Raw genomic sequence first — 22,149 nt, 5'->3', positions numbered from 1 at the left:
GTATCACTTATTTATTAATTAATTTCAAACAACTGCGAATAAGTCTATAAAAATTGTATGAACGTTCATAATTTTTTTTTATTTGTGTGTGCATACATACGTATATGCACCGAAAAAATTAAAATAAAGACAAATATTAATTCGTATAAATAATTACATATATATATACATGTGTGTGTATTCAATAGTTCTTATAATATAAAGCATTTTGTTTACAAAACATGTTTAATAGTAATATTAAATTTGCATAATTTTTGAATCTTCAATTATATTTTTTGATTAGTTTGTGTTTTATATAAAATAGTCTATATTAAGCATTGTATATATTTTATTTTTTAAATATGAGACATTAGTTGTAACAATTAACACTTTCTTTTAGTTCATTTTTCATTTTACATAAATACGTTATAAGTCACAACTTGCTATTTTTAATAACAATGTAACATTAAGCATATTACAAGCATGCATTTCCATTATTGTTAACTTATCGAAATTAACTACATGCTATTTTGGCACTATATATTATGTTTTTTATATACTATCTATATATTCCGTTGTTTTTTTTGTTCTATCGCACAAATCCATATTATCGACTAACATAAAGCACTCTTTCGTACTAGATAAAAAGTAAGACTTCTTAATACATTAGCTTTATATTTCAATTAATTCGGAATTAATATAAATTATATATATACTATATATGTATATATATTTTTTTTTTTTCTCTCAAGTGCACATTTTACAGGAGGATACTAATCATTTTAATTCTGAACATTCAGGTAAAAATAATAGAAAACACTAAATTGTAACAGTTTTTGTTCATAAAATAAAAATTTTTACATTATTCATAAATATATTTTTGGCTAACTATAGCTAATTTTTTAATATTCACACATATTTTTACTTTAAACTTATAGACATTTTTTTTTTTTTATGATATGCTAAAATTTTTTATGTTTTATTTAATTTTAATCTTTATAAATTTATATTTTCATTATTTTTAAATACACAATTTAATTCATTAATTTTAATTTTACTTCATTTCGTTTAAAACAATGATATTAGACAGCTCTTAAAAATTTTGAGTATTGTTACAACATCGCATTTTTTTAATTATTTCGTTTATTTTTTTTTGCTGTTCCTTTTTTAAATTTAAAAATATATATTGCCTTCACCTATATATGTTCAAGGTTTTGGTAACCAATTTATTAATTTTTCCGAACCATATCACAAAATAGCTGGGGAAGAAAATTATAAAAATTCTGAGTTGAACGAAATCATTGCACATAGTATATACGACAATATAAAAAGCAACATCAATTATATAAAAGAAGTAATAAATTTAAATATATTTTCACACAATATTTTATTAGTTACACATTTACATGATAATTATATGATAATTACATGATAATTTTATTATGTATGGTAACTTGTTTAACTTTTATAATGTTATCATTTTGCTTACTTTGACTCTTTGCCCAGACCCAATATAATTCCTGCCAAGATATATCACCAAATAATTCAGACAATAGCCACTTTGTCAAAAACAAGGAAGGAAAACGTAATTGTGAATGCTTAGATAATAATATATCTGTACGAAATAATATAAAATTTACAAATTCAAAAGCAGATTCACATAACGAAACTCATAATATATTGAAGAACGATATAAATAATTTAGAAATACACCAGTGCATTCCTTATATAACTTTTACAGAATTTTTAGAACAAAATAACGAAATTAATAATTTATATCAAGAGCACAAAACAATGAACGACCCTAGATATAATGATTATCCCCCTATGAACGGATTTGGTTATAACCATAATAATACAAGTAATGGAAATGGATTTTATACAAATACTTATAACAAAGAGCTTCCCAATCTAGCAATGCAACAACATAACATGCATGGAAGAAATAATTTGATGTTCGAAGATGGTAATATACCATATGGGCTTTATGACCAGTCAAATTATACCGGAACAAATTCAGTTATGTGTGGAAATGGTGTTTCAAATGACCCCAAAATGATGTATAGAAGAAATGAAATGAATAGTCCACCTTACTATCCTAATTATCCCATGAATAATGGTATGGGATATAATGAACCTATTATGCCCGCAATGCAATATAATCCAAATATGAGAAAAAACATGATGAGAAATGCCTACTCACATGAATGTAATTATATGAACAGTCGACCTAATTATTCAGGACCTAAGAATAATATGGATAATACCAGTGAAAAAAGTTATAAAAAAGACAATTGTAGAAAAAATATATCAAAAATTAAAAAAGGAGATATAGATATTAATATCGAAACTTCTTCTTCCAGTAAAAAGGGAGTTATAATCGACTTAAATATTGGTGTAGGAAATTGAGTAAACAAATTATAAAGTTAATAAGTCAAGAGTTTGTATATTATACTGAGCATGTAGACATATTACTTTATTTCTACCGTTACTAATTTGTGAATATATATAAAAAAAATGGAAATAAACGTGTTTGAAACAATTTCCTATAATTTTTATATCATTATTTTTATTTGTTTTGTTTTTGTTACCTTTATTTTTCATTTTGTTAACTATTTTTACCTGACTCCTTTTATGCATCAATTTGTTCTTACATCGATTGCATAATTCAAAAAGAAGACAATATATTTTTAAGCATTTGGTTTATTTTGATGAATGAGAACCACATGTTTTGTTTTACGAAAACAAAGTTTCCGATGTAAAGCTTAAAAAGTGAATTATATGAAATTGATTTTTTATTAATCGGTGGAATTGTGCTTTATTTTTTTATTAATTTAATTTTCTTAACTCGCTCCATTTTTATGGTTAAAACGATTTAGAGCAAATTGCAATTTCATATATTTTTATATGGCCATATTTAAAGTTAGTTTATTAAATGTGCAGATCTTAGTACACAAATATAAAAATAAATAAATATGTAGCATACTTATTTAATTAGTTGTATGTAGAATGAATTTAAAAACATAGGGTATACAGATTATGTACAAATAGCGATAAATTAAGATGATTTAATAATATATTATAAGCCTTGTATGAATTAACAAAAAATAAATATTAATTAAATATATTGACAATTTAAGTAAAATAAAAGGGGATATAAAATAATAATATAAGAAAGGTCATATATAAGTGTGTGTATTAAAACAAGATTGTGAATAAGATTAAATCGAATTAAATGGTTAGTAACATTTTCGTAATGTTTGTTCACATTTTGAAACAAACAGTAAGTTAATATCACTTAGCATTTTCATCTTCACTAGATAATGAGAATTCTTCTACTTTATCTTCCTTGGATAGGGCATTCAACTTTCCGTTTTCCTTTGCCCCTGATTCGTTGTCATCACTGTTATTGTCACGTTTTTTCTTATTTTTCTTATTTTTTTTATTTTTCTTTTTTTTGTTTTTTTTTGTTTTTTGTTTTTTTTCCAAGTCACTATCGTCATCGGTATCGTCATTCTTTATATTTTCCAAGCCACTTAATTTTGCTTTAATTTTTTCGGAATAGCTATTTTCATAATTTTCTAATATAGATAGTCTTTGAGTTGATAGTGGTAATTTTTCATTTTCAAAGTATGTCATTTTATCATGTATAGTATATATATTAATATATTTTCTTTTGTTTAAAATAATATCGATTGAAGTTTTTGCATGAGTTAACAATTTTTTAATCTGAGATTTAAATGTAGGTACTTGACATTCTAAGTAATATTTTTTTAAAAAGTTTTCAATAGCAAAAAAAAATTCAGGGAAAGAAATATGATTTGCTATTAGTCCAATATAATCAAATAATATGACATAAATTTTATCATATATCTGATAAGATATAGAAAAATCTGAAATTAATTTATCATCAATTTGTATACTCGAATTTATATCAAAATTTTCGATTAAAAATCGTGTTTTTTGATCTTTTGGAATATTTTTATTATTTTTATAATTTTTTAATCCATTTAATATACAAACTAAGTAAGAAAATAATGGGATATATTTTTTTTTATCTTCCATTATACGAATTAAAAAATTAATTAATTGTAGATTCAACGGTAGATATCTCAGATTATTTATTTTCATTTTTAATATACCAATAATTAATGTTGTTAAGCCATATGTTAAGATACTTAAATTATCACATTGTTTTGTAATCTTCATTAAGAATTTTAAAATGATAATCATTTGAGGTGTATGAAGACGTAACTGTTCCAAATATAGATACTTTGTTTTTTTATTTTGTTCATATTTTTTTTTTTTTTCTTTCGATTTTTCATTTCCTTTTTCATCATATACAATTTTAAACTCTTCTCTAATCTTTTGTATAATTAGTTGAATATATCGAAAGGCAATATTATATGCAACATCATGAGATAAATATGTAAATAATTCAATTAAACAGTTTTCTTTAAAATGTATATCATTCCAATTAATTATATTATCTGATTTAGGTCCATAGTGTGTTATATAAATTTGAAAAATATGTTGATAAATTCCGTATAGTAACTTTTCCATATCATATGTATTTTTTATTTGATTATTTTCATTTTCATATTTACTCTTTGTTAAATTTGTAAATAAAATTCTTTTTCTTTCATTATATAATTGGAACATATTTTGAATTAATATATATAAAAGAAAATAGATTTCACTTTTTTTTGAAAAAATAAATAAATTGGAAATTCTTTTTAAAAATATTTTTCCATAATTTAATATTACAGCCCATCTTAATATTTCTTTTCTTTTTATTATTTTTAATATATTTAAAAATATATCATTACAACCTTTTAATTTATTTAATTGAATTATAATTTTATTAAAAAAATATATAATACATGGTTTATAACGATTAATATTTTTATATTTACTCATATTTTCTAAATCATATATTATATCTGATTTGTTTATATCTTTTTCATTTTTTTCAAATTCACTTTCAACGATTTCATTATTTTTTATATCATCAAGAGATATAATATTGATATTTAAATTGCCATCATTCATGATGTTGTAAAATATATTATTAATATTGTATAGCACATTGAATATTATATATACTGATGTGTCTACATTCATTCGAAAGTTTCTTTTCTTGTTATTCTCTCGCTTTTTATTATTTTTTTTTTTTTTCATAGTTTTATTATCTTCCTTATTTATGTTATCGTTTTTTTCGTTATTATTTTCCATTTTGGAATACCCATCATCTATTTCTTCAATATGATATAAATTTAGAGCATCCTCAAAAATGGATAACAATTTAACAACTTTATTTAATCGAACTTTTTTATTAATTGATTCTAAAAAATTATAAACATAATCTATATCAATTGTTCTTTCACCATCTTGTACATCTTCATCTAATAATAATTCATCATTTCCATTGTCCATATTTTCATCACTTGAACTATCTTCATTATCTATATTATATTTTTTACAAAAATTTTCTAATTCTGTAATATCATCATATTCCATTTCTTCCATGTTCTCTTCATCATCATCTTCTATTTCTTCATCTTCGTCTATATTTTTTTTTTGTTGTTTTTTTTTTTTTTTCTTAATTTTTTTTTCCTTTCCTATAGAATCCATCTTTCTCTTCTTATTCAGTTTGTTATTTTTGTTTTTTTTAACTTCGACATCATCATTTTCTACATCGTTTTTCTTTTCATCTCCAACCTTCTCTACCTCTTCGCAAGGAATATCTGCTACTGCTACTTCAGTCATTTTGGCACTTCAGAATGTATAGCAATTATATGCATAAATATATATTTATTTGTTTATTCCTTGTTGAATATTATTATTACGACATTTTCTTATTTTACATTTCTTTTTGGTTTAAAAAAAATGACCTTGCTTGTTCATAATAAACTTGAATGAATATGCTTATGCTTTTTTTAATAATTTTTAATTTGTTTACTGCAAAAATGTAGGAAAAAATTGCTCGTATGATAAATATGAGCAAACAAACTAATGGATTAGTTAATTGCAAATTTTTTTTAAATATTTTAATGTAACAAAATATTATTATAAAAAGGTAAATAAAAAGTTACCTAAAAAATAATACATATTGAAATGCGTTCTATATATTTTTTTTTCATATTTTTCAAAAATAAATTATTGTCAATTTTTTTGGAAATACGTGCATACAGGTATAGCATATAAAAAGTTATATATAGGCTTATTTTGAAGTATAAAAAATTATTAAAAAAAATTACATACTAGCATAATTCTTATTTACATATTTTTTTGTATTTTTTTTTACTGACAAACCACATGCATTTGTTTTTTTCTACATGATAAATATTAAAATTTAATAAAAAAAATAATGGAAAAAATAAAATGATAGCACTGTTTTTTTTTCTTTCCTTTCCTTCATTTTTTCCATCACATTTATAAGTGAAAAACTTCACAATCATATATATTTGAATAATTAATTGTAAAATATTGAAAACAATTTATATACACATATATACTTCGTTATGCTTCGAATGTATATGGTGGTATGTTTGCTTTGTTTACAATGGTTGAATAGAAATGCTTAAAGGTATTATTAATATTTTTTTGTAAAAAATTTAAAATGATAATAATAATTATTGTTTTGCTTATACTTTTATATCATATATGGAACAAGAACAAAAATTATATAATAAACTTTTATTATATTAATGCTTTTATTTGTTTTAATAAATCAAAAAAACTTAAAGATGTGAAGAAGGAAATGTGGGAGCATCAAAAATATTACAGTGATAACTAGCTTTGAACAGTTGCAGAAATTTATTCTATTTCACTATGCTTTTTATTATAATATTTTAACACCATAAATGTGGTATACTTTATTTGTTTTATATACCAAGTTTTTTTTTCTTTCTCTCACATTCATTATCATCTATTTCAATCTATTTATTCATTTATAAAACGCAGTTTTACTTATATATAACCATAGTAACATATATATTGTGATAACAATTAAACAGTTGCAGCTTAAAACTATTCGTTTTTCTACACATAGTTACCAACTGTATTTGTTATATCTACCCCTTTCGCTGCGCATGCCCATATACATACTTTGCTTAATCAGATATTTCTAATAAGCTTAACATATCAAAGATAACTACACCAAATAATGAACAATACAGTTCATAAAAGTAAAACAGCTACTTCCATTTGAATTATAACAAATTCACCCCATTTTATCCTTGTACAATTTAATAAAAAATCCAAATAAGTTCTAAAAAAAAAGAAAGCAAAAATGAGCTCTTTAAAATATATAGAAGAAGGAATAAACTCCAACATTAGAGTAGATGGAAGAACTTTATTAACATACAGAACAATCGAAATAAATAAAAATATTTTAGTATCAGCAGATGGGAGTAGTAGTGTTATGAATGAAGAAAATAATGTAATTTGTGGAATAAAGCTTTCATTATTACCTCCTGATCAAAATTCAATCGATGAAGGTTTTGTTAATTTACAAATTGATTGTCCAGCTTCTGTAGCTTCAAATCGAATAAAAAAAGAACACTTAGAAATTATGACATCCATTATTTATGATTTATGCATAAAAAATAATATTGATAAAAAAAAATTGTGTGTTTTACCTTCAAAATTTGTTTGGGGTATTGATATAAATGTTATGGTTTTAAATGGTGGAGGAGGATTATTAGATATTATCAGCATAGCTATATATGTAGCTTTAAATGATATGAATATTCCTGTTGTTAAAGCACCAAAAAAAATCGATGAATTAAATATGTTCCATAATACAAAAAGTAAAGAATATGAACTTGAAATTGTTGAAAATGAAAAATTACCTTTTCCATGTGATAATATTCCTATATGTATTTCAATTGGAGAAATAAATAATAAATATATTTATGATATGTCAAAAATCGAGGAAGAACTTGTTGAAAATGTTTTCGTTGTTGCAGTTACATCAAGTGGGAAATGTGTAGCTTTTCATAAATTATATGGTATATCAATGGAAATATCTTCTATATTAAATATGTCAGAAAATTCTGTACAAATTTCACAAAATCTTTTCAAAAAAATTAATGAAGCAATTGAGAAAATACAAGCCAATACCATTCATGTCTAATTAATAAAATTACTTTAGTTATTATTATCAAGTTATAGAATGCATAATTCTTATTTCCAAAAAAATCATAGGATTATATTAGATTACCACTTTTCAGACACACAAAATAATAGTACAAAGAATAAAATTAACTGCATTCCCTATAAATAACATGCCTTATTTATTATCCAATTTCACCATATTATATGAACAAATTATATTTTAGCTAGCTCACAATTTTTTATTTTGTACATGCAAAAATTTGGTGGTAACATAAAATAGCTATTTACACACACGAATAAAACAAGTGTATTTTATTTCATAATACGCAAAGAAATAAATGCTCTCACTGAAGTTGTACATAATATTTGTATAGTTAATAAAATATTCACATGAACAGGCAAGGATATTTCGACATTTTTTTTTATTTTCAAGTATCCTGAGTATTTACAACAGATTTTATAGCTAGCACCGAAAAAAAAAACAGCTAAAAAAAGTGAAAAATGAAAAGAAAAAAAAATAGTATAAATATGGTTAATATAAAATAATATATTTTTGAAAAAATATATTTAAGAATATTTTTAAATGGATAATCAATACCAAATTAAAGGAAATAATACTTTATGGCATAATATATATTTAATATGATGTTGATGGAAATATAGATATAATCTCCAAAACTCATATAAAAGGAATACATTCTATAACAATGTTACACCTTTAATCATTTTAACCGCTTTTTTATATAATATTTTCCTTACACATTTGTTTATTATTATTTTCTATTTTTTATTTATTTCTTCTTTTTTTGTCTTTTTTCAATTAAAATTTTTTATTACTAACTTAAACCCACATAAAAATTACCAACTATAATACTATTGCACTGTATCGTTTAGCATCACCTATACATACATGTGCACACACATATATAATTTTTAAGCTTATAAAGAAAATTTATGATGCTCACATTATTTCCTACAATGAATATAAAAAATAAATTATTTATAATTTGTATATGTTTCTTTATATTGCGAAATGCATATGCAGAAAGGTTAAATGATGCAGAGAATAAATTTTCTATAAAAATAAAAAATGGGAATAAAATAAATAATACGGGAACAAAAAAATCCTTTTATGTAAATAAAAAAACAAATAATAATTCCAATTCAAAGGAAAACTCAACTAATGCATTGAAACTAAATGAGGAAACTATAAACAAATTTAATAAAAGAAAGAATGGAGACAATGATACTACAGAAAGAAAACAACTAATTCGTAACAATAATTTATCACGTCAAAAAAGGGGCCGAACAAATACCAGCTTTATTATAAAAAGTACCGACGATGCCCAAATAAATTCTAAACAGGAAACAAATTCGAATCAAAGTAATTTTCGTAATAAGGTACAACCTAATGATGATGTAAAAAACGCATTAAAACTTGACGATACAGAAAGTAATGGTAGTAAAAAATTATACGATAATAATGATGATATAGATAATAGTGAAAATTCGGAGTATTCAAGTGAAAGCACATCAGACGATTTGCTAGATATGGATGATTTGTACAGCTATGCCGATGAAGATTTAATAAATGATGACATTACAGAGGATGAAAGTATTGATGATTTGTTTGAAGACAGTATGACATTATATGATAATCTTGATAAAATGGATGATAAAAATATTGATTCTTCTCTAAATAAAGGTGCTAAAAAAGTAGATATCGATGTTGTTAATGCACATGAAAATGGTGCTTACTTAAAAGAAAGTAAACAAAATAGTGTTACTAAAAATGTTGATGATAAAACGATGAGTTCTAAAAATGTTGATGACAAAACGATTAGTTCTAAAAATGTTGATGATAAAACGATTAGTTCTAAAAATGCTGATGCTGAGAAAAAAACAACTTCAGATGAAAAGCGTGATAATCGGATAATTTCTAAGCCAAATAAAACAATAAAAAAAGATACTCCAGAAAGCAAAGTGAATCCTCTTAATAAATTAAACGGTGGCAATACGCATGATAGTAAAGATAAAAAGGGGGACGTATCTAAATCTAGTGGTAATAAAACAATAGAAAAAAGTAATACTAATCATAAAAATAAAATTGGCGAATTACATAATAAGGGAACTGATAAAATAGCCAAACAAAGTAATGCCAGTAATATTGCAAATAAAGAAAATTCCAATAAAGCAAGCACAACAGAAAGTGATAAAAATGGCGTATCTGACATCGATGACTCAAATAAAACTGATAAAATTGGAAATGATGAAACAAAATCAATAGGAGAAATCATAAACATAAACATTGCATTTAATCCGGAGACTGCAAATGAAAATAAAAAGTTGTTAGAAAAAACGGAGAAAAAAAAACATACTGGCATCCGAAGTATGAGTAGAAACGGAAAGATGCCACGAAAAAATAATAAAAGTGCTAAACCCGGTACTAAACCAGGCACTAAATCTGGTACTAAATCAGGCACTAAACACAATAAGGCGAGTGTAAACTCATTTGATAGCAAAGATAAAACAGATAAGCATGCACAAAAAAATGGGAAGGACGATAAAAAGGGAAAGCATACGGCTAGCTTTTCACCAGATGAAACAGAAAATGATGGTAGCAAAAATAAGAATGATATATCGATCTCTATTGAGGTTCCAAAAGAAATGGGTAATATACAAATCCCCAGTAGCATTGTGAAACACACCAAAAAAGGAAATACTATGGATATCGAAAGTTTTATAAATATAAATGCTCAAAATGACAATGGAAATGATAATATTGAAGAGAGTAATGAAGTAGAAGATGATGATACAGATGACGAAGAAAATGAAAATGATGAGACAAAGGGTAGTACGAATGGTCCGTTCATTTCAAACACTATGGAAGTAGAGAGTCTAAATACAGAAAATAAATTAGCAATTGAAAAAGAAAAAGAAGATAAAAATTTGGAACAATATAGCCATGAAAATAATGCAGAAGATGTAGAAAATGGTGAACATCCTTTAATTACAAAAAAAAAAAATATAATAAAAAATTCGCGTAAAGTATATAATTTAAAATTATATAATTGTTCCTATATAGATGATTGGGATTTAAATAATGAATATATTGATGAAGAAGGAAAATTAGTTAAATTAAGTGGATATGTTTTTCAAAATAATGTAAATTCAGACTCTATGCCTACTACAAATATAACAGATTGGAAATTAAAAGGGTCTTGTGACCATGATAAATATATATGTGGTGCTTTAAAATATATGAATAATATATATAATAAAGGAGAGAGAGTTATATTTGATGGGAAGATATATGAAGCGACTAGCGATGCATATGGTAATCCTAAAGAATTGGCAAATGTATGGATCGACAAAACAAGTGATTGTTACAATTTTTGATTAATCAAAATGGTAGCAACATATGAAGGCCACAAAAATGATATACATAATAGTGTTGCAAAAGGGTATGGAAAAAAGATATTATTTAGGGTTACAATTTTCGACACATTTTTGCATACTTATTTGGGTTCGGCAATTGCTTTGCTTTTAAGTGGAAAAATGGTGCGAAATCGTAAATTTGATTTTTCGCTTTTTGTAAAAATGATAAATTTAATTGGTGAATAAAAAATAAGATTATCACACAATAAATTTGCCATCTTTCAAAAGGCCCTCTTTATAATATAGTTTTACATTATTTCATTATGATAGTTACAATTCTATTTTGATTAATAGACTTTTTTAAATTGATTAATACGTGTGTGCATTTTTTTTTCTTTTGATTGTTGATAAGGGGAAGATGAATACTCCCCTTGTGTACCCATTTGTGGGTGTTGTATATGTATGAGATTATTTTATTTTTTTCACATAAAATAATTACTTAAAAATTAATTGGATGTTTTCAAAAAATGGTGAGTTAGTATTATAATGAATTATAAAATGAAAGATTAAAAATGTAAGGGAAATTATTTAATTCGTTTTAAAATAATTAAACAAAATAATTTTGGCTGAAAGGTAGCCATAAGTGTAGTGATGAAACGAACATGCATAAGCAGATAGAATGGGAAGATATTTTCTATAGAGAAAATATTTCCAAGAACAATGGATGCTTATTAATTTCTTGATAAGTGCCTATAGCTGATATAGTACCTTGATCAATAATAATAATTTTATCCATTTCTTTTAAATGTTTTAACGAATGTGTAATATGTATAATAGTTTTATCTGGTATTAATGTATGAATAAGATTATATACTTTATCTAAATTTGATTCATCTAAAAATGAAGTAATTTCATCAAATATATATATAGAACTATTTTTCATTAATGATCGTATGATGGATATTCTTTGTTTTTGCCCTGAAGACATTGAATTATTGTTAACAATAGTTAATATATTTTGTGGCATTGAATTTATAAAGTCATCTAAATTTAACTCTTTACATAGTATATCTATTGTAGAATTGATTGTATTTATTTTATTTCCATATTTTTCTAGTAGCATGTGATCGTAATTTTGTATGCCGCTTATTTCATTTACAATGGTGGTAAGCTTGTCTGTGATATTTACATTGCCTAATTGCCCACTCTCTCCAATACTGTCTAGTAATAAATCTTTTGCGCCACTGGCATCTGATACTTTTGTTGGCAATAGTGCATAAACAATATTTTCGTATAAAGACCTGTTGAGTATACAACATTCTTGTTCCGTTATTGATAAAATACTTTTTTTTAAATATGTTTTATCAAAATTTTTAATATTATAATTATCTATATAAATATTACCTTCATATTCATATTGTCTAGTTAATAATTTCCATATGGTTGATTTTCCTGATCCACTTTTTCCTATTATAGCTACTTTTTCATTTTTTTTTATTTCAAAATTTATATTTTTTAATATTATTTTTTGATCTTTATCAAATTTGTTGTATGTAAAATTTACATTTTCAAATTTTATGCTTCCTTCAATTTTTTCACAAATAATGTTATTCTCTTCATGCTTGTCATCATTTTGGACTGAACTTTCTAATTGTGCAATATTACTTAAGTTTGCACTAGCTAAGGATGTGTCACTATTTTTGTCGTTTCCCCAATCCATTGGCTTGTCTGTTAGTTGCTTGGTAGTACTAACAGTGCCATCACTTGTTTCTGGGGTAAAGTCCAAAATCTCGTAAATTTTTTTCATACTTAATTTTAATAAATTAATATCTTTCTTAAGTTTTAAAATGCCGACAATACCTAAACCAAGCATACTACTGTAAGCAATAAAAGAAACTAGTTGTCCATGAGTTATTCGATTATTATTAAGTTCGATTTTTCCAAAACTTAAAATTGTACATATTACTAAATTCGTTCCAATATTTAAAAAGGAATAAAACATAGATTCAGAGTTAATATATTTTTGATGTTCTTTTTCGGTTAAATTAATAATTTTTGAAAAATGTTTATTTTCATAATATTCATTTCCAAATATTGTTATAATATTTTTTTTTTGTAAAGAATCTGAAAATCGTTCCATTTGTTTTTCTTCGAAATTATTTATTTCTATTTTTATATTTTTTAATTTCTTTAATATAATTAATATACAAAATCCATATGTTGGAACAATGAATATACAAAATTTTGTTAAATATGAAGAAATTAAACACATAGACATAATACCACCAATAATAGAATTAGTATATCGTAACATTTGTGTAATGGATGTTATAAGTTCTTTTGAAGAAAATTGAATTTCATTAAATAGACAGTTTACTAAATAATCGTTAGATTTATATTTTTTAAATTTCTCATCATTCTCATTAATTATTTTATTATGAACTTGTTTTTTTAATCGATATTCTATTTTTTTAATGCATTTGTTTGTAAAATAAATACGAAAATAGGATGCTATTCCACCACATATAAAGTATGGTAAAAAATATAACATGGCACTTATACTTTTATTTGAATTTAATTTAAACTTTTCTAATATATTTAATTTTTGTAACAATTTTACAATAATATTGGATCGACAAAATTTCAAATTTTCACCTTCTACACATTCTCCCATAATTTTAGGATAGCTTAAATTTGTAATTGCATTGATCCCTAAAAATATCAAAGATATTGATAACAGTGTTTTTTCATAGCTAGTCATTTCATATAAAGCTCGAAATATATAGTTATCATTTTTGTTTGAATCTGATTTATTACTATTCATATTGTTTTTTCCCCATATCTTTATCAAACTGCATTTCTTCATAAGGTCTGAAAAAAAACTACTTACCCCATTCCCTAACACACTGATATAGGTGTTACTACAAACATGTTTATATGCATTTTTGTAAATAGTATTTAAAAAATTTATAATAAATAAATCTGGATCTCTTAATTTACAAAGGCAATTCCCCATTTTGCACACACAAAGGGAGGGAATATTATTCAAACCGTTTTAAATAATGTGAAAATGGTTTTACAAATTTATTTTATAGATCGTACGCTTTACACACACATATACATACCCATCTTTACATTTATAAAATAATTTTATGTGGAAAGACAACAGTCTTGTTGTATTTCATATTTAATTAATCATCCTACAAAAGTATGCAGAATGAAAACACAAAAAAAAAAACAAAATATATTATATGGATACATTTATAAGGGTAAATATGCTCATTGCTTTTTTCAACTTATACATAAATTAATTAAATTTTCAAATAGTTTGATATTTATAAAGTAATAATTACAAAAAAGGCTCATATTAATAAGTATATATTTTTGTAAATTTTGTAACGTGTATATAATTAAATAAATATTTATACATCCTTAACATAAACTAAAACAAATATCCTTGTGTGCCTTTTACACTTTATGAAAATTTCGTAAACTTTTTCATTTATTTTAATTTTATTTGTAATAATTATATTATTATTTCTTATTCTTTCATTTTCCCTTTTTTTGTAAAAATCGTGATTTATTTTTTTTTTTAAATTCTCAAAACAGAGAGACATTTATAAGTATGTTAATATATTTCCATAGCCAATTGTATATATACATGCTTATACACACTTACATATGTATGATGCACATAAATTATACATTATTAAAAAATTTAAATATTTTTATAAAAATAATAAAACAGTATATAATAAATTTTACTATTATTAGCAGTACTTCAAATATGTTGCACAAAAATATGCATAGTTAGGAAGCATTTCATTAATTTATGAAAAATATACATGGATATTTATTTTACAAATAAAACATGAAAATATTCGCATTGTGCTAAGCTTATAATATTGCTATTATCATTTCTCATTTTTTAGTTTCATCATATTTTTTTTATTTCTCCAGCATTTGCTATTTATACTTATTAAGGGAAAAGTAAATGAGCATACCTTTGTACATATTTTGTAATTCAATATAGTATATAAAAAATATGCATATATAAATCGTAATACAAAATTGCATATATTTTATGAGTACCCCAATTAAAGTAAAATTTGTCAAATAAACTTATGTATACCATTTACAATTCCAAATATAATCACATGAAGAATACAATTTTTTATTAAATCAAACTAAAGATATAGAGAAATAAATTGATAATAAAACATAAATATAGGTGAAATAAGTTTAAAAAAGGTGTACCTATTTTTTTTAAACATAGAATATAATAATATAGGGTATTAAAAAGATATAGTACAAAATAAAATCATCAATCTTAATATAATTAAAATTGAAGTTATATTGAAAAATAATAATATATACATTTATAAATATGGGAGATAAAGAGGCAAAAAAGGAAGCGATTGAAATTATTTATGAAATTGCAAATATTCTAAATGTAAATTTAGATAAAGAAACTATTGTTATATTAATACAGTTGTGTGAATATGGTGTCAGTCCTAAAATACTCTCACATATAATTATCCAATTGAAAAAAGAAAGAGAAAAGTTTTTACAAAATGTAAGTAATAATATGGAAAATTTGAAACAAGGAAATGTCTAATACTCGTTCGAAAATAATTGACGAGTATATCCCCTCTTAATTATATTTGTAAAGAAAAGACAAATTAATGATTTTTTATTGTAATAGTATCAATTTTTATCGTTATTTTTTTTGAAGTGATATATGATTTTTTCTAAATTTGGTTTAAAGTTGTTATATCTGTTAACATCATTATATTCATTTTTTTTTTTTTGCAACATTGCCATTTTAATATTTGTTTATTTTTTTTATTACATTATTTTTTAATTTTTTTATTATTTTATTTTTTCAAGTTAAAACTGACGAACAAGTTTTTAATAGTAAAAAATTAAAATAAGTCTATGGGTATACTTTATTTTTTACAATATTTTCCCAAGTAAAATTGTATTATTTTTAAATTCGGTGGTAATACATATTTTTATTTTTCTTGGTTCCATATTCTCCAAAAAACCGAAAGCATACGACACATAAATAAGTGTACACAGGAATACTAATATGAAATACGTTAAAATGGAATAATAAATACGTATAAAATATTATGAAAATACACAAATAAATGAAAGAAAAAATATGTTCGTCTAATAATGCTATATATGTAATATGTTATAATATAAAAATATTTTTATTTTATTTATTTCTTTTTTTATTTGGTATGTATATCTCCTTATTTGGTGGGAATAATATGCATTATATCCAAAAATAAAAGTCTTTTTGTGTGTGTATTTTTTCTTCTTTTTGAAAATTCGCATTAATATAAATTTATGAGAGAAAAATATAAATTATAAAATATTACAAGTCGAAATAGTGAAATATAGAAACACACACAATAATTACGGAAATATTCACCAACATTAATTTTCTGAACAAATCATTTTAAATTGTCTTAAATTTGTAGCATACATATGTATTTTATTTCATCTAGCCAATTTGTTTTTTTTTTTGCTAATTTATTAGCTATTTTTTATTATTTATTAGTTTTTTTTATGAACAATATTTTGGTGAGCCATTTGTTTCGCTATAAATGTATAGTTGTACATATTTATTAGTATTTTATTTATATTTATTTTTTTTTTTTGTATTTTCACTCATTTTTTTTAAAGCAACAGCCTAAATTTTTCATAGAAATTGCACTAATCTTATTAATTTTTTTTTAAATCACATATTTTGTTTCCTACGTATACTTATATTGGTGTATTTGATTTGCTGTCCACAAAAAAAAAAAATATCGTGGAATACGAAACATATTATATTATAGTAAAATGAGAAACATATAAAACAATGGACAATTACGAATCGCCTTCAGAAGTTTTAAAAAAAAAAAAGGATGGCCAGATTGTAGAAAATGAAAAAGTTGTAGAGCCATTAAATGAAGACACAAAAAGCAAATTAAAATTTATTGACATATTTAATGAAAATAATGATACAGATAAGAATGAAGAAATAAATACATTTTTAAAATCTAAAAAAGTTATAAAAAAAAGAAAAGACAAAAAAAAAGGTATCCCATTTTTTGATGATAATTATGCAAACATCGACATACCAGATTTAAAAATAAATGACAACATTTTAAGCGATAATTATAAAAATAAAAGTGACATATATGACGATAGCTTATATGATAATTATAATAATAAAGTTAGTTATTTGGTTAGTGAAGTTTATAGATTAAAATCGGAATTAGAAGAAAGTTCACAAAAAGAATGCAAAAAGAATGAAGAAAATAAAATATTATTGGAAAAAAATAATATACTTAGTGATAGTATTGACTCTATGAAAAAGGATATTGAAAAACTAAAAAATATATATGAAGAAGAAACACTTAGAATAAAAGAATCTTATGATAGACGCCTTGACGTGTTAAAAAATGAATTAACCGAAAAAGATGATTATTTAAAAAAAAAAATATTAGAGTGTGAAAATGAGGCCAATAATAAAATAACTGACCATGAAAATAAATATCTTAATGAGAAAAAAAAAAATAACGAATTAACTACATCATTGGAAAATGCAACTAAAGAAAAGGAAGACATCGTTAAGCAGTACACCTGTGAAATTGCAAACCATAAAAGGGAGCAGGAAACATATAAGAGCGAAATGGAAAAGTGGAAAAACGAAGCGGAAAATTATAAGTGCGAAATGGAGAAATGGAAGGACGAAGCGGAAAAGTGGAAGAACGAAACTGATAAATGGAAGACAGAAACAGAGAAAAGCAGAGACGAAATGAACCAGCGTATTCAAAAAATGAATGAAATAAACGAGGAGATAAAAAGAATAGAAAATATATTAACCGAAGAAAAAAAAACAAATGAAAAACTTCAAATGATAATAGAAAACAGTGAAAAAGATATTACAAATTTAAATAATGTCATTAACCAAAAAAATGAAACTATTAAAACAATGGTAAATGATATTTTATTAGTCAAAAATGTATATGAAGAATTGGTTAAAGAAAAAGAAGAAAATGAGCTAAGCAAACAAAAATTAGTTAAAGAAATTAAAGAATACGAAAAAAAGATAACATATTTAAAAAGCAGTGTTGAAGAATACAATGCAAATAATCAAAATCTCATAAAATGTAATCAAAAATTGAATGAAAATATTAGGAAAAAAGAAAAAGAAATTACTACTCTTCAAAATGAAAATATATATTTAAAAAGAGAAAATGTAGTATTGAATCAAAACTTTTTAAATACAAAATCATGTCAAAGTGGACAAATAAATGAATATTCATCTGATTCAACTAATTCTTGTGAAAAAAATGAAAAACATATGAATAAACATCAAGGTGAAGATTTCGAAGTTGGAAAAAAGAAAAAAATACATAAAAAAACTAAAAATAAAAAAAAAATATGTATAAAAGAAAAGGAAGACATAAGTACAGATACAAATGGGGAAACTGAATCCGAAGATGAAAAAATCGAATATAACATAGAAATATGTGATGAATCAGAAAAAGACGAAAATATAAATGAACAAACAAAAGTAGAAATTATAAAGGATAGTACAAAAAATATTGAATTAATTAAAGAAGAAAAAGATAAAATCCAAAATATAGGAGGAAACAATTTGATTGTTCCTAAAAATAATAGTAATAAAATAGGTAGCGAAAAGTTGTTAAGCTATAAACAGCTTAATATGAGCATACTTGATTCTAGGAAAAATGAAGATAGGCATTTCGTAAATGATAAAGGAAACAAAATTGGATCGAATATTGCCATAGATCAAACTGATTATAATAATGATATTTTACATATAGAATGTTCACCTCCTGTAACTTTAAAAAAAAAAATAAAAGAACAACTTGAGCATAGTCTTATGCAAACTAACAAAATCCAACTTTTTGACATAACAAGTAATTTAGTAAATATAGACAATTTGAGCAATGCATTGGACATAAAAAAGAAACCAAATATTATAAAAAGGGATATTCATGATAAGCTTGGAATTTTTTATGATGAATCCAATGATGATATACCATATCAAGAAAGTGAAGAAGAAGATGAGAATAATAATAAAAGAGAAGCATGGATGAATAATACAAAAAAAGGATATCTCAATCTAAAAACTAATAGCTTACTAGATAACAGATTAAGTGGAAACTTTTCGAATAAACAATTGAGCACTAGTTTTCTTGATAAAAAAATGATTAACCCTTTTATCAACAAAGAATTTGGAAGTAATAAATATTTATATGATTTAAATTTATATAAGCTAAAAAAATGCAATGTCATTAGCTATAATAATAGTATAATACCTATAAAAAGGACAAAAAAAAATAATTTGATGAGAAGTATAATGGATAGTAACAAAACATATATAGATAATATAAACAAACTAAATGCGGATAAAAATTATTTAAATAAATATAATGAAATGAATAATTCGTCATTAAAATGGAGTGATCCAAATAATATAAACCAACTGCATGATGGCCAAAACGAGGTCATAATTCAACCCATAAATTTACAAACTATAGAGAATGTTAAAGGAGATAACAAAACTATTGATTATTTTCTATCTCATATACAAAATGATAAATTAAATAATAGTATCTTATTGATGGACAAAGGAAATAAAGTTATAACCAAAATTCCCAATGATCAATTACACTTTTCGAACAAGTCTAATAAGCAACAGAAAAAAGAAAAAAGAAAAAGCCTGGATGAAAACAAAATAAGTGAACATAATAATGAAGATACATATGCTATTTCTTCTTTTTTAAATAAAATGGAAAATATAAATGACAGTTCAAATGATAAGATTTCCAGCAATTTTGTTGTAAAAAAGGATTTTAAAAATTTGATAAGTGATGATAAATTTGCAGATGTAAATAATCAAAAAGCCATAAGATCATATCTTTTAAGTAAGTACAAAAAGAAAAGTAATATATATGGCTTGTTCATAATTAATGAACGATTAAAAAATATATACAAAAATATTGAAAATAAAAAAAAATCAATCAGTAATTTCCCTATAAATATGTGTAATATAGAAGACATGAAAAAATTCAGCAATTCATTTAGTATTACACAAAATGAGTCTCAAGAATATTTTGGAAACACAAAGAATGTTAAAAATGGTAAAAATCAAAATTTTAATAACAAAAAAGAGGAAGGTGAAAAATCTGTTGTATATCCAAATATTGAGGAGAACAAACTTTTATTAGAAATTTCAGAACCACAAAAAGAAGACATAATAGGTGTGCAATTGACCGATGATGATGATGCTAAGAGTGATAGCAAAAGTGTTGGCAACAATAGTGATGATGAAAACGATAATATTTGTGCCGTAATAAATTATGAGCATGCACAAGATGTTGTGACCCAAATTAATAAAAATAAAAATAGTGAAATTTGCGATGATTATAATGACAGTATAGAAACTTATGCTTGTGATAGTGAACATACACAAATTTTCGATTATAAAGAGAAAGAAAAAGAAGAAAGGACAATAGAATCCAAAAATTTTGAAGAAAATAATGATTCAATTTACATGAACGGTTCAGGTGAAAATCGATTAAAAATTATTTCATGTTCAGAAAAAAATGACGAAAAAGAAAAAAACAGTATCAATAATGATGAAAATGAACCATCTAAAAAACTGAATGAATTATTTTCAAAGCATATTAATATTAGTGAGCATATGAGAAAGTTGCCTATGTTATACAGTAGCAAAATTCTAAAAAAAGGGAACCAAAATATATCTTTGAATAGTAATAGTAAAAAAAAGAAAAGTATCGAACGTAATATAAATCGTAGTGATTACTTTAAAAATGATTTCAAATTAGAGGAAAGCCAAGATGAATATTGTGAAATGGTGGATAGCATAAATGGATATTCAAATGTCTTTGAAAATTCAAATGAGAGCAAAATTATTTTAAGAAATGGAAAAAAAGATAAAAAATATAAAGAATATTTAAATAAAATAAAAGCAGACAAGATTAGAAACAAAGACGAAATTTTCGATGATCAAAAAATAATGAAACATCACGAAAAAGACACATTCAATATAAATGACACACTTAATACAAGTTTTAATCACTTCTTATTATCATATAAATTAAATAGAAGGGGACTTGAGAATAGTAACAGTGGATACAATAATAATGAAAATAATAATAATACAATCTTTGATATAATAAAATCGGAAAAGTTAAACAAAATAAAAAAAAAACAAACAATTTTGGCACTTCATAATGAAATTTCAAATAAGGTTATAAAAAATAAGCCCCAAAATATTCAATTTGATCATTATTACAATAAATTAAAAATATTACGAGATAAAAACCAAAGACTAAAAAATGATAGAGATTTGTCAAGTGAAAATTATGAAAAATCGAATTTATCAACCCAAAATATTTTATTACCTACTAGCCAAATATCGTCAGCCTTACATAATAAATCTGAACGTTCAGGTAAAACATTCAATAATATTTATGATAAAAAAACAAGTGAAAATTTCCTTTTTAATAGTAACCCATTAAATCATAATTCAGCAAATAATCATAGAGACCATCAAAATAATTTTATGGTACGAAAAAAATGAGTTTAAAAAAATTTATGAAATGTCCAAAA

The 22,149-nt window shown here is 23.4% G+C and overlaps 8 protein-coding genes across 8 annotated transcripts; 6 read left to right on the top strand and 2 right to left on the bottom strand.

Annotated features, from left to right (window-relative positions):
- Window positions 1–626: 626 nt before the first annotated feature.
- On the top strand, window positions 627–2,388 carry PCHAS_1358400 (conserved Plasmodium protein, unknown function; the record flags this gene model as incomplete). The annotated part of the gene is made up of 4 exons (XM_016799432.1): window position 627; window positions 732–779; window positions 1,191–1,333; window positions 1,486–2,388. Coding segments are annotated over 4 exons (1,095 nt in total).
- An 885-nt stretch (window positions 2,389–3,273) lies between these two features.
- Window positions 3,274–5,748, bottom strand: PCHAS_1358300 (nucleolar complex protein 2, putative; the record flags this gene model as incomplete). The annotated part of the gene is made up of 1 exon (XM_738187.2): window positions 3,274–5,748. The coding sequence occupies one exon, from the start codon at window positions 5,746–5,748 to the stop codon at window positions 3,274–3,276; it is 2,475 nt and encodes an 824-aa protein (XP_743280.2).
- Window positions 5,749–6,601: 853 nt separating this feature from the next.
- On the top strand, window positions 6,602–6,778 carry PCHAS_1358200 (conserved Plasmodium protein, unknown function; the record flags this gene model as incomplete). The annotated part of the gene is made up of 1 exon (XM_016799431.1): window positions 6,602–6,778. The coding sequence occupies one exon, from the start codon at window positions 6,602–6,604 to the stop codon at window positions 6,776–6,778; it is 177 nt and encodes a 58-aa protein (XP_016654720.1).
- Window positions 6,779–7,273: 495 nt separating this feature from the next.
- On the top strand, window positions 7,274–8,119 carry PCHAS_1358100 (exosome complex component RRP42, putative; the record flags this gene model as incomplete). Its single annotated transcript, XM_737141.1, has 1 exon — window positions 7,274–8,119. The coding sequence occupies one exon, from the start codon at window positions 7,274–7,276 to the stop codon at window positions 8,117–8,119; it is 846 nt and encodes a 281-aa protein (XP_742234.1).
- Window positions 8,120–9,054: 935 nt separating this feature from the next.
- Window positions 9,055–11,499, top strand: PCHAS_1358000 (secreted ookinete protein, putative; the record flags this gene model as incomplete). Its single annotated transcript, XM_734076.2, has 1 exon — window positions 9,055–11,499. One exon carries the CDS (start codon window positions 9,055–9,057, stop codon window positions 11,497–11,499), a length of 2,445 nt encoding a protein of 814 aa, XP_739169.2.
- A 673-nt stretch (window positions 11,500–12,172) lies between these two features.
- Window positions 12,173–14,494, bottom strand: PCHAS_1357900 (ABC transporter B family member 5, putative; the record flags this gene model as incomplete). The annotated part of the gene is made up of 1 exon (XM_734705.2): window positions 12,173–14,494. One exon carries the CDS (start codon window positions 14,492–14,494, stop codon window positions 12,173–12,175), a length of 2,322 nt encoding a protein of 773 aa, XP_739798.2.
- A 1,371-nt stretch (window positions 14,495–15,865) lies between these two features.
- PCHAS_1357800 (mitotic-spindle organizing protein 1, putative) lies at window positions 15,866–16,096 on the top strand (the record flags this gene model as incomplete). The annotated part of the gene is made up of 1 exon (XM_016799430.1): window positions 15,866–16,096. One exon carries the CDS (start codon window positions 15,866–15,868, stop codon window positions 16,094–16,096), a length of 231 nt encoding a protein of 76 aa, XP_016654719.1.
- Window positions 16,097–17,353: 1,257 nt separating this feature from the next.
- PCHAS_1357700 (conserved Plasmodium protein, unknown function) lies at window positions 17,354–22,120 on the top strand (the record flags this gene model as incomplete). Its single annotated transcript, XM_731124.2, has 1 exon — window positions 17,354–22,120. One exon carries the CDS (start codon window positions 17,354–17,356, stop codon window positions 22,118–22,120), a length of 4,767 nt encoding a protein of 1,588 aa, XP_736217.2.
- Between the last annotated feature and the right edge of the window lie 29 nt (window positions 22,121–22,149).

Source organism: Plasmodium chabaudi (genome assembly GCF_900002335.3).
Source record: "Plasmodium chabaudi chabaudi strain AS genome assembly, chromosome: 13".
NCBI classification, from domain to species: Eukaryota; Apicomplexa; class Aconoidasida; order Haemosporida; family Plasmodiidae; genus Plasmodium; species Plasmodium chabaudi.
The sequence above is the reverse complement of the archived record's forward strand: the minus strand, read 5'-3'. Positions and strand labels throughout refer to the sequence as shown.